This window comes from Plodia interpunctella, chromosome 26 (assembly GCF_027563975.2).
Source record: "Plodia interpunctella isolate USDA-ARS_2022_Savannah chromosome 26, ilPloInte3.2, whole genome shotgun sequence".
Classification (NCBI taxonomy): domain Eukaryota; kingdom Metazoa; phylum Arthropoda; class Insecta; order Lepidoptera; family Pyralidae; genus Plodia; species Plodia interpunctella.
Genome location: NC_071319.1, coordinates 1557979 through 1573774, shown reverse-complemented (window position 1 = coordinate 1573774; position 15796 = coordinate 1557979). Strand labels below are relative to the sequence as shown.

At 36.5% G+C, this 15796-nt stretch overlaps 2 protein-coding genes across 5 annotated transcripts in view; one reads left to right on the top strand and one right to left on the bottom strand.

The window, feature by feature from the left end:
- Positions 1-4684: 4684 nt before the first annotated feature.
- On the bottom strand, positions 4685-13973 carry LOC128681204 (transmembrane channel-like protein 7). 3 transcript variants are annotated; one of them, XM_053764933.2, is made up of 5 exons: positions 13658-13973; positions 10274-10468; positions 9635-9742; positions 8304-8404; positions 4685-7807 (listed from the first exon to the last, which is right to left on the bottom strand). In XM_053764933.2, exons 2-5 carry the CDS (start codon positions 10452-10454, stop codon positions 5792-5794), a joined length of 2406 nt encoding a protein of 801 aa, XP_053620908.1. In that variant the 5' UTR covers positions 10455-10468; positions 13658-13973; the 3' UTR covers positions 4685-5791. The 3 variants fall into 3 exon arrangements, with proteins under 3 accessions (XP_053620908.1, XP_053620907.1, XP_053620909.1); XM_053764932.2 differs by lacking the exon at positions 13658-13973 and adding an exon at positions 13113-13320; XM_053764934.2 differs by lacking the exons at positions 8304-8404; positions 13658-13973 and having other exon boundaries at positions 10274-10415.
- A 222-nt stretch (positions 13974-14195) lies between these two features.
- Alk (Anaplastic lymphoma kinase) overlaps positions 14196-15796 on the top strand; it is a 48762-nt gene continuing 47161 nt past the window's right edge. Inside the window, exon 1 of one of the 2 annotated variants that reach the window (XR_008405946.2) lies at positions 14196-15442. Coding sequence is in view for 1 of the 2 variants with exons in the window: in XM_053764931.2 (XP_053620906.1) it covers positions 14833-15442 (610 nt within the window). In the remaining variant the exon portion in view is untranslated. The remainder of the gene's footprint in view (positions 15443-15796) is intronic. The other variant, XM_053764931.2, reaches the window with a different exon arrangement.

Sequence of the window (15796 nt, the reverse complement as noted above, 5' to 3'; positions counted from 1 at the left end):
TGATGGGTTCGATCCCCGGTCGGGTCATGATGGAAAATTATCTTTTTCTGATTGACCCGGATCTTGGACGTTTATCTATACATATATATGTATTTATTATAAAATATAGTTGAGTTAGTATCCCATAACACAAGTCTCGAACTTACTTTGGGGCTATCTCAAACTGTGTGATTTGTCCCAATATATTTATTTTTTAATTTGGCATAATGTTTTAGGCACAATTTTTTTACGGTACCTACCATAAGTATAACAATATTTAAGCATAATATTCTAAAGCATATTGGCGGTTTATGGGTGGCCCGAGGGCCACCCCGCCGCACCCTAACCTACTGCTACACTATAGCTTTATGCAAATCAAAATTATGGTAAAATACATTAGCCTAAACTATAATTATGCTTATTGAAAAGGTATGCCAAAATATTATTATGTAATAATAATTTATGCCTAGGTAACTCGTTATGCTAAATTAAATTAGGATAAAAAAATTATGCGAAAAAAAGGGATCCCTAGCGGCTCATACAAACATAATAAATTATACACTTAAACCACCCTCAGGAATCACACTATCTATTGGTGAAAACCAGTTCAGATAAAAATATAATCCGCTATAGGTATGTAATTGAATTACACTGCCTCTCTCGCCCTTCAAACCGGAACACAACAATGCAAGCACTGCTGTTTGACTGATATAGTTGAGGGTGAGGTGATCAATGCAGACGACCTTTGTATATCATGGTCTACTTCAGGTGATTTAATAATTACACTAGCTGCGTCCAGGGGCTTCGCTCCCGTGGGAATTTCGGGATAAAAAGTACCCTATGTGTTATTCCAGGTTATATTCTACCCTTGTACCAAATTTCATAACAATCGGTCCAGTAAATTTTCCGTGACAGAGTAACAAACACACCTACACACATCCTCACAAACTTTCGCATTTGTAATATTAGTAGGATTACATAGCTACCTCATACAGGATATTAGGAATTGAACGATATCTCACACTTATCTGATAAGGCATGACGGCGCAACCAAGAAACACACAACAACACAAACATGAAACCCTAATACTCTTTTTTAGGCAGTCGTGTAATAGTTAAGACGCCCGCCTGTGGATCGAAACATAAGTTTGTATACCAATCTGACTCATGTATAGTAGTTTTCATCGACCACCACTTGCCTCCGGTGAAGGAAAACAGAAAACATCATGAGGAAACCAGCGTACTGGTTGATTAGGTATTTATTAACATGTGTGTGAAATAGAGGAGTCAATGGCAAACCACTCCACTTAAAAATGCCTAGTTGTTGTGTGTTTCTTTCCACCACGACCCTCAGCCATGTGGAATACGACTATGAAGTAATAATAAAAAAACGCAACAATCGGTACAATAATTTAATTTAATGCATTAACTTTTAGACAGTTATTATGGCAGTGTGTAAATTTTAACGTAAAATGTAGTGTTGCCAACGTATTGGCGAAACTAGATTAAATTAAGGCGGGAAAATCAAAGTCACCGCGTAAGTAAGTACAGTCAACAGCACATCAACCTATCCAAATTCGTTTGCAAACTCCGCTATTACCGCGCCATAGAGGTTCATGCAGGGTAACTTGATGTGCTGTTGACTATACTAGAGCAACAGAAGTGTCAGAAAAGGCTTCAAGATTATTATCTATAGCTTCTTGTACAGGGTTACTGGTATCTAACGCATAACCTTCCAAAGGCGCATAAGGTACATAGAGACTAGCATCTTTTGTTCTACGACTTTTGCCTAAACGTAATAAATACAAAATAAATCCTTTTTTACTTTTAATGTCTCGTTTCTATAAAACGTTAACTCTTATGTCTATTATATTATATCAAAGTCAGGATCCCTTCTCGCACGCAGGAGCAGAGTAGGAGAGGACTATTAGCGATCTCGCTTCTGCATCCTTTTTTTATCTTCCTCCTTCACCTCAGCACAGGCCACGATAGCACCAGAAACTAAGACCTTTCTCCTCCATTAGCATCTCTAATCTAAACTTCCATTTATGAAAATAGTTTCCATCCTCTAATCGACAAAACGCTTTTTTGTGGTTTTAATTGAGCCATATTTTACTCTCATTGGCCTTTTGCTCCAGTAACAGACCTTATTTAATGTATTTTAAATAAACGACGCTATAGACGTACAAGCCTCAACAAAGACTACTCGGGTACATCAAAACAAGCAGCGCCTTTCGTGATTCGTAGCCTTTTTTCCATATAAAAAAATACAATCTAATTTGCGATTCTACACATCTTAACTCTATGCAATAGCCAAGCGACACGAGACAGTACAGTAGCGTTATGTAGCGGAATCGACCATAGAGTTAACATTTTATAGAAACGACATTAAAAGTAAAACAAGGATTTTTTTTTTGTATTATTACGTTTAGGCAAGTCGTAGAACAAAATATCTTCTCTATGTACCTTATGTGCCTTTGGAAGGTTATGCGTTAGATACCACTAAGCATGTATATATATTATATATTTGAACATGTGAATGTGCTTTAGTACTTTTATAACGAATAGAATTTACTTAATAAAGTTGGTGATATTACGAGGGCGCTGTTGTCGCTGAACTTGCAACACTGGGTGATTGTCAATCAATAACAGACATCGATCTTGTATTGACATGACAATAAAATTCGAGTTCGTCAGAAATTCGTTTTCTGTATTCTGAACGGTAAAATTTCTTTGTTTTGTGTTCCGTGGTGTCTAGTTTCGCCAAAACTGTATTACGTTTAATTATAATATGTATTTTGAATTGCATTACTATATAATAAATACAAGCCTCCATTTTTTTTTATTAAAAAAAAAACCGAATAATTTATTACAAATTACAAAATCCACGTTATTACATTATTACATTGGATATTGAGATCTATAAATCGACTTCTTGTATAGTGATGTGAATGAGAAAACTTAAATCGAGAATTTAAGACCGTATCTAGTCGTACACACAGCCGTGTTACAGAAAAATGTTTTCTTTTTCAAATTAATTACTAACCGCAAATAGAAAGACAACAAAATAATCACCTAGTCTCTTTTTAAATTCCCTCAAACCATCACCGCTTATGTACTACTAAATGCTGTATACAGATTTACGTTACAAATAGCTGACTATCGATTATCGATTCGACATTGGTGCGGCACTATTACATTAAATATTACATAAAAAAATAAATTGCGACTTATAATCTTAAAAGAAACAAAATGGATAAACAATTTTCATACAAAAGGAATTACGAATGAAGCCCCGTTGTCGCTCTACAGTCGTTGACAACAACAACGTGGCCCATCTATTATTGTTAGTTCCATACATTGCATGGGACTTCTCAATTGCGCAGACTTTTAATCTCGTAACACACCCGTATCGACGCTCCCCCCGGCAAGATGGCGTTCATTGAAAAGTGAACTTTAAACCGTCGTCTGTAGGCACACTTTATATTGGCAACAAATTAACGGATTTCTCGCTGCTGTCAGCTGTCGTCTTGCCAATGTAAAGTGTGTCTACAGACGACGTGTTTAAAGATCATTTTTCAATGAACGCAATTTTGCCAGTTGGGAGCGGAGAAACAAAGTAAGAAATATTAAAGCTACATTTTTCACTAGCAAAAAGGAACGTTCTAGATACAAAGTCAACATACAAAATTGTACTTTTGCTTATAAAAAAAAATATCGATAAAAATCTCGAAAATATAACTACTGGAAGATCTGGTATGGCTTAGAATGGCTGGCGCTCAAACCATTTTGAATCTTATGTCTAAGGTTTAAAATTTAATTTCCTTTGCTTGCGGCGATAGTTTCAAATTATCGCATTTTGATACCTAAAATCATAGACATAAGTTTCAAAATCATTTTTACTAGCATCCAAAACGATATACTTAAAAATAAAATATAACTACAAAGTAATCTTTAAGTGGAAGATTATAATTCATCAAAAATGAACTTTGTTGTCACGACGATAAGGTACAAAATTGATTACATAGTCGTATCAACACAGAGCGAGGCTTAGCTAATCTCACCTCTATATTAATAAACTCAAAGTTCATTCTTAAATGTATATAAATGATCTAAATTTCCATAACAAATATTGGAAGAACATTGAATTACGAAATTTGAGCAGTATTGAGCTGGATTGAAAAAGAAAACACATTAAAAAGGTTAAAAAAAAATTAAGAGACATAATTTTCTACAAAAGTGATTTAGTATTTCATGTCTTTAAAGTTTGAAAACATATTTTTTTAATAATAAAAAAAATTAACACTGTTCATAAAAGATGTACCTAACACATAAACACAAATTATAGTATACATTCCATTTTATATTGGGATATAATCTACATGTATACGTTACGTGATTTAAATGACCATCCGGTCACCCATCTTACGTGTCTCAAATCATATAATGCTTAACCTACTTAACGACCATGCACGGTGCTTTAACATAGTTTATATATTTGCTGAGATATTTTTACATGTATATTTTATATTATACAAAAAGTGGCCGGGATTTCATATATTTATATACATTTAAAAATGATTTTGTGTATTTTATTTACAAAAAAAAAGTTGTTTTATCTATACATACAATATAATAAAACTGTGTGCTACGTCTGTACATAGGAGATATTAAAGAAAAATAATTATAGGCGGCCTTTATGGGATCTGTCTTTGTTCGCGCATCACGCAACAACTATAGGGTGAAATTTGATGCGATTTTCACAGTTATATAGCGGATGGTCTAACTTAAAATCTGTTACGTTGATACGTTCTTTATTGACAAGAATAAGTTATAAAAATAATACGTAACAGAATAGCTATAGTTACGAATAAATTTACACGTGACAAAATGTCACAGTGTACATAAAAAAATTAACAAACAATAAATAATTTTGCTAAATTTAAAACCTAACTATAGTCAGTTTCTCAAACGCGCAGAAAGATCAAATGAAATCTGTCCTTTTCTTTCATATGCAAATAAATTGCTATCTCGCTTCAACGCAATCGTGACATTTTCCACGAGACATTTTCCAAAAGACAGTTTTTTTTTTGTTTTTAATCTTAAGAGTCGTTTGAACAAAAACATATTGCTATCTCGCTTTTACACAATGGCAACTTTAGGATTACACAGAAACGTGTTTAAAAAAAATATTTACGAAAATGACTCAAATTAACAACTTTATATTACTTAAGTATAAAACGATACTATGTTTTATATTTTACGTGTATTGGCTTACATTCTGTTTCACCGCTTGCCGATAAAGTATCAGATAGCCTAAATGTAACATATCATACAGATAGAACTAAACATTATTTCACAAGTGTTAGATAGGACTAACTGGTCAATCACATCAGGAAGATTTATCTAGAAGTTAGTTTATCTGACAGATTACATTACGATATTCTATTCAGCAACGTGGCGAAACAGTCTATAGTACTCAAATAATTTTCTAACCTCAAAAATTAATAAGTAAATAAATATATTAGGACAAATCACACAGATTGAGCTAGCCCCAAAGTAAGTTCGAGACTTGTGTTATGGGATACTAACTCAACGATACTATATTTTATAACAAATACATATATAGATAAACATCCAAGACCCGGGCCAATCAGAAAAAGATCATTTTCCATCATGTACCGACCGGGGATAGAACCCGGGACCTCTCGGTTCAGAGGAGAGTACTTCACCACTGCGCCACCGAGGTTGTCAAACCATATGTCATCGTAAAACCATAGATTATTTTTCTTATTTTTTTTTTTCAAATCGATTATCTCGAACTCTGTCTAATAGAAGAATCGTCATCGGCGAAACTAGCTCTGTTTCTCCTATCACACCTTTTCTGATGTTGCCTTATAAATGCGCTGAGTCTATTCAACAAAAACTGCTTATCGTGACCCTCTAGAACCAACTGGTTTTTCAACACGCCCACCATATGTCTGTTTGCCGTCGCTACGGCCCAATAATAATATAAAAGGAACAACAGTACAGCGAAAGCTGGTATAGCGAACGTTGAAGTGCCCAACTGAAACGATATTTCTCTAATAACGTACGGGAATCCATCAAATGTTTGTACAACGTACGACCAAACAGACATATAACCTCTATACGGACCGCAATTCACTGAAGGCAATATCTCTGCTACAGAATATGCTACAGGGGCTATAGATATGACGAAGCCTAGTAATAAAACTGACATGAACAGAGACTTCGATTTTGACGCCTTATACACAACTACGGGTGACGGCGTGCAATTGACTAGACACGTGAATTTTTTAATGTAAAAAATCAAAAAGTAAAACATCGCGCCTATTATCGGCAAGAGCGGACAGAAAAACGATCCCATCCATATCAAAGTCTGTATGTATACTATATCTAAAACATGTTTGGGCAAATAGAAATCCTGTTCGCATATTATTTTCAAACATTTACTGTGCGTATGTCTCGCGATCAATGCTCTTGGCAAATTTATGACGAACGTAAAAATTGACTGAACCGCGAAATCTGTTAGGATCAATTTATAAAATTGCTGACCCACATATGTTTCCCAACAGTCTGGCGTGCTTGGATCGTCATTAGCCAGTGTGCATTTTACGCCGTTTATCGTCACATACAAATACATTTGACTCAATAATACCGCCAAAGACGATAACCTCAAAAGTACAGTTCGTAACAATGTTATAAGCAACACGTGCGCAGGGTTGTAACTTTCAAATTGTACCATATAGCCGAATATCTCCGGAACAATCACGTTCAAAACTACTATGCATAGAAATGGTAGAAATTCCAAAAGAGTATTCTCCAATTGTTCAATGAAAGATTCGTGATTCGAGTCTACGTTGTTATCGATTTTCAATCGGCTAAACGTTAGTCTGGACGCTGTGTAATTCGATTGTTTATCCGAGAATGAAACTGTCGCGTTCGGATTCAATTTATGCATGGAATAATTGAATGTGATGAAAATCAACGCGCCTGCCAGCAGCAGAATCACCAAAACTACCAAATTGATGAAAATCCGTTTCAGGTGTAGTAGAATTTGACTTTCTCTGCTTCGCATCTGTTTTTCCTCTTTAAACCTGTCCTCCTCTAATAAACCCTTGACTTCGTTGAACAGCGCCCTGTGTTTGATCCTAGCTGATTTTTCGTTGTGTATACAAAAATCCCAACCGCCAAAAACCAAATTGCAATATACATAGAACTGTCCTTCGTTTTCTACCAATTTTTCTTTGAAACCCTTCGCCCCTGTCCTTACAATGGCCACTAATGATAACAAAGCCCAAGAAATAGGCACTAATACGTAGGCTAAAGGCATGTTATAAAACATTTCAGCATCGATTACGTTACTTAAAGAATACGTGTATATTTGGTCTGTATAAACACCGTAGAATAATATAGTTTTTTCCATCCGTCCAGTGCCTTGAATAACGTCTAAAACAAAATTATTATCTGTCATGTTCCGCTCTAGATACGCTTGCGAACAGCAAATGGTAGAATTTGGTAGAAATTCGTCGCAGTCGTGGTAGTTTTCGACTAGCAACACTTTGGGCAGTATTAGGAACAGTGTTACCAGTATCGATATTGTGATGTTTAGAAATAGCAGCCACCTTAGAAATAGGAAATATGATACCACTCCAGTACCGAAGTTTCCTTCGATCTCTCGCATCGGCGATTGCCATAGTTCGAGTTTTCCGATTATTTCGCCGAATCGAGTCCGGAATCGATGCCAGAATTTCCTTTGGCGCCAGTGGATTTGTTCGAAACCTTGAAGGCGGAGTTTTGTTGCGTTCTGAAAATTAAATGTTAAAAACCATTTTATTCAAATGTAGATTCACTTTATACCTGTACTAGATGTTGCCCGCGGATTCGCCCGCGTGAATTCCTCATTGGAACAATTATATTCCGGGATGAAAGTTACCCTATATCCTTCTTCATACTTCAAACTAAATGTATTTCTTTAAATTCAATTTCTTTCAGCAAGTGAATGACAGGTGACAGTGACAGCAAACAAACAGTCGTGGAAGGAAAATACATTTTGCATCGACCATAATATTTAAAATGGTTATTTGGTAAGGAACAAGAAGAATGTAACACTACTGTAACACCTCTGGTGTTGCAGGCGTCAACAGGTTGCGGTGACCACTTACCATCAGGTGAGGCGCTTGCTTGCCCAGTATTATATTTAAAAAAAAACTACTGCTGCACTTTACAGAAAGTTTTGTGTATTATGTATACAAATAAAAAGTAAAAAATATATATTAGGTATCTATAAAAGGTAATCGAACCTGTAACCTCGCTTTCAACTCCCTCTTCTGACCCATAGGCACAGGCATGGCTTTGATCTGCATTATCTCGTCCCAGGTTCGTTCCTCGTTCGACAGGTTCTCTGTAAATATATATATATATATATATATATATATATAATATATAATAGAGGACTAATTTCATATAATAATATAATTGTATAAATTTCGCGGATTTATCTTGCAAACTCTTTTCTGGTAGCGCCATCTTGTTTGGTATCACTGAAAATCAGCGTCGTGGCTCTTCGTCACGGTACAAGCTGAGTGTTACCCTTTTGTAGCATATTTAATGTACCTTTGTAATAGTAACATTTTGTTCATTTCCTGTGATGTATTCGTAACATACTAGTGTATGTTATGAATAAATTTATTTGTATTTCTTCCATTTCTAAATAAAATTAAATAAATATGTTAGGACAAATCACACAGATTGAGCTAGCCCCAAAGTAACTCAACGATACTATATTTTATAACATATATAGATAAACATCCAAGAACCGGGCCAATCAGAAAAAGATCATTTTCCATCATGACCCGACCGGGAATCGAACCCGTGACCTCTCGGTTTAGAGGCGCCACCGAGGTCGTCAACATACATAATTATGACGCTATATACCGGCTGTAAAAAAAGTGATGACGGCGTTAGTGTGCAGTTATGTATCACCTTAAACAATTATGATAATTAAACGGAAAAATTCGGTTTTCAACAATGCGTTTACGAGCCCTTAATTGTCCTCTAAAAAGGGAACGTTAATTTCAACCAGTGGTTATACAGAGGTCAATGCCGCTGTGGTTAGCGCGCTCGGCCTCCGATAGTGGCGGTTAAGACACTCTCACAAAGGAATAATGCGAGATGGGGCGCTACTATGAAAGATAAAACACGCAGGACGTCATTGCGTTCACACATTCTCTTTTTAAACGCCGACGTAAAAAGATGGGTGTTATAACTTTAACGTGTCTGTTTGTGTATCTGTCTGTGGCATCCTAGCATCGTAACGTGTCTGTTTGTACTGTATATCGTCCCGAGTGGATAAAATTATCTATGACACAAAAAAAAACTAAACGAAAATCGGTTTATCCGTTTGGGAGCTACGATGATGTGTAGATGTGTATCCCGGCGTATCCCGAGTGGATAAAATTATCTATGACATATTTACAATATAATATAGTTAGCCATATTTACAATTTGTCTAACGAATAAACTTGCATCTTTACACGTGACAGAATGTGGGCGTCAATAACGTAATACGTGTTTGTTTGTTTCGTGGTAGGCCTTCTAAAAGGTGATAGACAAATTACATAGATATCCTTACCAGAGAGATCGGGCAGCATGGAAAGGTGTATATCCCGGCTTTGCGTGGTCCGCGCGTAGGTAGACTGTCGCCTCTCATTTTGTGACCGGACACGCTTTACCGTTGTCGCTGGAAAGAGACAAAAATATCACTTGAGCTTATTGTGGAAGAATAAAATAATAATAATATTTTTTTGCAAAAAAATGCTTTTCTCGAATAGAATTTCGTGAGCCTCCACGGTGGGCAGTCGTTAGAGTGGAATGTGAATCTATACTATTTTATTATAAAGAGGTAAGCGTTTGTGAGTTTGTATGTTTGAGGCGGGTAAATTCCGAAACTACTGAATCGATTTCAAAAATTCTTTCACCATTAGACAGGTACATTATCCAAGATTGCTATAGGCTATATTTCATCACAAAATTCCCACAGGAGCAAACCTACGGGGCGCAGCTAGTATTATTGAAGCAAGGAATAAGAAAGTAGAGCAGTCTATAAGAAATTACTTTCAGGGAGATTACTCAGGGATTATTTCCGTCGCGTACCGCCCCGTCTAGTGTGAGAGAGACAGAGCACACTCACTGTTCCTGGCATTACTTAAATTATTTCCCTCTAGTGTTGTTGTAGTTCCCGACTAGTGTGAGAGAGACGGAGTACACTCACTGTTCCTGGCCTGTTTGGACGGCAACAGCGTCGCCAGCTTGGCAGCGTCGGCGCGCTGAAGGTTCTCGAACAGATCTTGCTCCGCGCCGGGGTACAGCTCCTGGTAGAACTCCCCACCCGCTTCCTCCCACCCCTCTTGCCGGAGCGCGCGTTTGTGCTTTGACGAGTTGCCGCCTGACATCTTCAGTGCACCATCTGGGGAGATGATAATATAAATAAGATCATAACTAATATTATAAATGCGAAAGTTTTATAAGTATTTTATTTGTTTGTTACCTCTTCACGCTCTATCTACTCGACCAATGTTGTTGAAATTTTGCTTAGTATATAGTTTGAAGTACGGAGGAGGATTTAGGGTACCTTTCGTCCCGGAGAAATAACTGCTCCCGTGGTAAATCGCGCGGGCAAGCCGCGGGCAAAAGTCAGTTTGTAATAAAAATGTCATTTTTGCCACAAGTTTTTTGTTGTCAGAGAGGCCTTGTAAAAAAAAGTAGCCAAGTTTACATTTATTTTTAAAGATAATTAAAATGTCTTGCTATATTGCTGAGAGCTGCGCTGCGCTCATAATAATGACATCGTTTTAGTAAGTTGACCCATATAGCTTGAGCGCCAACAATAGGCATTGTGCTGGGAACGTCTAGTATTTATGTAATTGAAGTACTGCATACAGTTGAATAGCTCAACGGCGGAGAAGTCGTCATCATATCGAGTGTGTTATTGCTAACACTGGCGTCAGATTTTATTCAAGTCGCCTAAAGGCATCTGACATGACTTTTACGACTACTCACCGCAATCTAATGGCAGGTAGTCGCATGCACACTAGTGAACTAAAATGTCCACCAGTGTACAGGTTTCCTCACGTTGTTTTCGGTCTATGAAAACTATTATATATATATATATATGAGTCGGATTGGTATACAAACTCATGTGGCACGAGTAGGATACGAACCTGAGACCTTTCGATCCACAGACGGGCGTCTAACCATTACACCACCACCGCTTCAGTGGTTACTGCGGCCGGCATGTGATAGCGGTGAAGAAACTCTCTCAATGTCGGACATTGGATGGGTGATTATGAATAGGGCTATTAAAAATGATTTTTCCCCACATACAATATGTACAATCGCAATCAAGCAAGCATTACTGTCGTTTAAGGTCTTTTTCGTCTGCAGTGTCCATAGGCCGCTTATATACATAGGGTCGCTTTTTATGATTTTTTTTATATGTATAAGTTATATTTTCTCATTGTATAACCAGTTGCGCTCCGGGGGTTCTCTCCCGTGGGAATTTCGGGATAAAAAGTACCCTATATGTTATTCCAGGTAATTTGCTACCCGTGTACCAAATTTTATAACAATCTGTCTGGTAGATAATGCGTGAAAAAAAAAACTTACTTTCGCATTTATAATACTCATTCGTTGGGATATTTTTTGTATGTTTTTCCTAACCTACAGATTTTATTGCTTTTTATAGAGAAATTAAACAGCTACATTAAGACTTAGCCTAGTTTTTACAGTACGTTTTTTGGTGGGATCGTTGCGTGACAAAAATATTCACCTTGAAAAGAGAAACTGTACAAACTATGTAGGCTTATTACCAAATAAAGTAAACAAAGGAAGGAAGTATAGGTACATTGTTCCATTGCACAATTTTGTGTATCACATTATATTAACCTTTTGGAGGACACAAAGACAAAAGGAAAGATTTTAAATTGGTCTCAAACTTGTAAAAAACAGTCTAATATATCTTTGTTATGTCTTTAAGACTTAATGCAGAAAAATGTATACATAAATAAAACTGTAAGTGGGCTTGTCTGTATGTCATAATTATGGTGGGTTACAAAACATATATTTTTTTTAATCTGTCTGTATGTTTGTTCCCTCATGCAAAAACGGTTGTCACAACTTTATAGAGGATAAAACTTAAAATCTGGTATAGTTTTCATCGCTATACATAGCTTAGAACCTGAGATATTGACAATAATAAGTTACGAGCGGACACACAAAAGTTACGCGGTAAAGTAACAAAGACCAGTCAGTGTGCATAAAATTAAAAACATAAGTATTTTTTCAACATAATTCCACTATCACTACATAGTATAAAACAAAGTCATATCCGTCTGTCTGTTACATATGTTTATGTCTTTGCAATTATGCAATGGATTTTTATGTGGCTTTTTTATCAGAGGAAGATTTTAGTGTATAATTTATTATGATTTTACCTGAGTGAAGTGTCCCAGCTTCATATGATAAATTGTGAGTAACACACGAGGGGAGCCAGTAATATTATAAATGCAAAATTTTGGATGTGAGGGAGGATGTTTGTTGCTTAATCTCTCGAAATCTACTGAATGGATTTTGATTAAATTTACCCATTATAAATATATACCTATATACATATTAGGACAAATTATACCAGAAATCCCAAGGTATTTTTTATGCCCTTGTGTTAATTATCAATGTTATGTATCTAAATTAGTACAGGCTATAAAACAATTAAAAATATATGATTCGAAATTCAAATGTAGAATGAGCAGCAGATATGTTTTTCTTTCTTGTCCAACATTGTTCAATAGTGTAGGGCTGAATTTAAATGCAAGATTATTTTTAAATTATCTAATTATGTTTCCAAGCGTTGCTAATTAATTTAGTGTGAATTTGCTGACGTGCTTTGAATAAATCCGGTGAAAAAGTAGCACAAATTCGGTGAATCATTTTGTGTCTGTAGGTAAATGTTTTTTTTAAATTTACTTAATTAAGCTCACTTTGTCGGTTTTTAGGCACCTATTGTTTTCACCAATAAGTTTCAGAATTAAAAATGAAATGACTTTATGACTTACCGTACAAACAAAAGCACAAATTATGTGTCCCAGTTCACAGTGGATATCATGTAGAACACATCACTACGTATATTTATTTAACACATAACATCTAACTTTCTTAAATGTATTTTACAATTTCACAAAATACCTCGGTAAATAACAAAATACAATAAAATTAAATTAGACCTATTAAACTTTACAAAAGGAGAGGTGTGTTGTTGCGTTCGGAAACTAGGGTAAAAACGTCAAAATAGCACCTGTCATTCTTCTGTCAAAAAGGAAAATTCCAAAATTAAAAATAAATAGTTAACCAATAGGTTATATATTTTTAGTCATAGCACTAATAAGTGCTATGACTAAAAATAAATGCGCTAATATTAAATACAAAAAATCTTACATATATTTTTGAAATAGTTGTGCTAAAGTAAAATTAATAAAATAAAACTCATAATCAATTTCACTTTCCATTCGGTTCTGAACGCACTTTATTAATATCTGATACGATACCCTCTTGTTCGCTCCGTTTAATTTATTTACATTAATAAATTACTTATTGTACTCACATTTCTATTTATTATCTCCAAATAAATATCCTCTCGTGTACTTCAGAAATGGCCGAAACAATAACACTGACCAGACAATGTTCTATACATACGTAGTTTTCTAGCCACTCAACAATAGGAAACAATATCGATCACTGGAAATCGTATTGCGATATCGAAATCGTCTTAAAATAGATATTTCATTCACACCGGCGACGGAAACTTCAGTTTATTGAGGAAATTGTCACTCGCGAAGCCTAATAAAACACCTTTGATTATATATCCGATGCCAATCGGCAAAAAACGACTGCCCGCCATTCGTATAAACAAATATCTGAGGAAATTTTCTTCATGTAATATCCGGTGAGCGAGCAGATTGGCGAGTTTTCCCGGCAATTTTCGCGCCGACCAATAAGAGTTGAGGGTTGAAAATGTCAACCAATGGCGAATGTCTGACGTTAGTAGCGATTCTAATAGGACCAATGCAATATCCGGTGTGGGTTGCGGCTGTATCCTGCGCGGAAAGCCCGGGAATCGCTTGAAAGAAAGCGCAGTGATACCTGCGCAGCATCTCGCGACCGCCGAACCAAGATCACATCTCGCGAAAAGTAATGATTATTTTGGTCCACATAGCTTAGTTCCGCATACTCCCGCCGCGGCGCTGTACTAGGATAGGACGTTATGTACCTTGTTATAGACTTAAAACGTATTATCAATGGTGTAAATTGAAAAATTGCTTATGTGTACCCCGGATTGAGCTCCTAAAGTGTTGTGGAATTGATACGTGTGGTTATTGCGACAATAGTTACATTCGCGGTCAGTGAAAACGTTTATAGTGCGTGTTCGTCGTGAGGTCGTCCATTTGTCTTGCTTTTGATGTGCGGGTGGGCCCTTCTGGCTCACCACCACCAGTGTTAGTGATGACGGTATAATTGTGATGAACCTTACGTACAGATCATGTTACATTCGGACTGTAACTTTATATCGACCGCTACTAGTTCGACACTCTCTGTGCTATCGGTTCGCGAGAGGTCGGAATCGCTCTATTAAGAACACGGCGCATTTATCGACTTCAAACCTTTTGTTATGAATATAATCAACCGTAACTGTGCGAGATCTCGAAATGTGGAATATTTCGAAACTTGCTTCCGTGGGGAGCGAGCGATTTTATATCTAAAAGTCGCTAGCGCTACCTAATGGCGTTTGGAAAGTTTATTATCATACTAGTTGTCGTCGTGTCGTTCGCTTTGAGCGATCATGAAATCAAAGCAGAAAGTAAAGCGAAGAAAACCGTGGAGGCGGAGAAGGAACAAAGGGCGAGGTCCGCAAACGCGAGCCCTAACCGCGGCTCCCTCCAAAAGCTGTCAGCTATGATGAACAGAACAGACGACCGGAGGAAATCGAGGAAAAACCAGAATCTGAACAAAATACTCCAAATGACAAGGAACCACGATAACATGATGAACGACAACGAGGGATCGCTCACGATTAACCAGAAAGCGGTTGCGGTCAACGACACCAATTCTTTGACGGACAAAATTAAGTTTTTACGCCGCGAAGGACCCACATACGAAGCTGTCAATAAGAATAATTATTTCTCGCAAGCAACCGGCGTGTATTGTAATTTTGAAAATGGCACTAACGGGTCGTTATTCGACATTTGCATGTGGCAATGGAACAGCACGGTGTCCAAACACGGTTTGGGCTTCAAAGTGGTGACGACTGATGATGTCAGGATAATGAATGAGACCACGAGAGGTTTAAAGTTTTCGGGGCCAAAGTCAGATGCTGATGGGAACATCCAAGGTGAGTATAGTATTAGAATGTGTCTTTAGTTTCCGTGCTATGTGATTGTCAAACTCCTTTTTATGTCAGAATTATACGGTTTTTGTTTGTTTGTGTTTCATTTATGTTGCTTTCATTGAAGCTCTTCTTTTGTTAATCTCTACGTTTAACACAATCTATACTTCTATACTATTATTATAAAGAGGTAAGCGTTTGTGAGTTTGTATGTTTGAGGCGGGTAATATCCGAAACTAGCGAACCAATTCAAAATATTATTTTAGCATTAGAAAGGTACATTATCCAAGATTGATCTAACCTATATTTAAACTCAAAATTCCCATGGGAGCTTGACGACCTCGGTGGCGCAGTGGTAAA

Excerpts from the sequence above, each read along its gene's own strand:
- LOC128681204 (XM_053764933.2), bottom strand. The coding sequence starts at position 10,454 with ATGTCAGGCGGCAACTCGTCAAAGCACAAACGCGCGCTCCGGCAAGAG. Across the intron at positions 8,405-9,634 it reads CATGCTGCCCGATCTCTCTG|AGAACCTGTCGAACGAGGAA; the intron begins GTAAGGATATCT and ends ATATATTTACAG. Across the intron at positions 7,808-8,303 it reads AGTTGAAAGCGAGGTTACAG|AACGCAACAAAACTCCGCCT; the intron begins GTTCGATTACCT and ends TTTAATTTTCAG.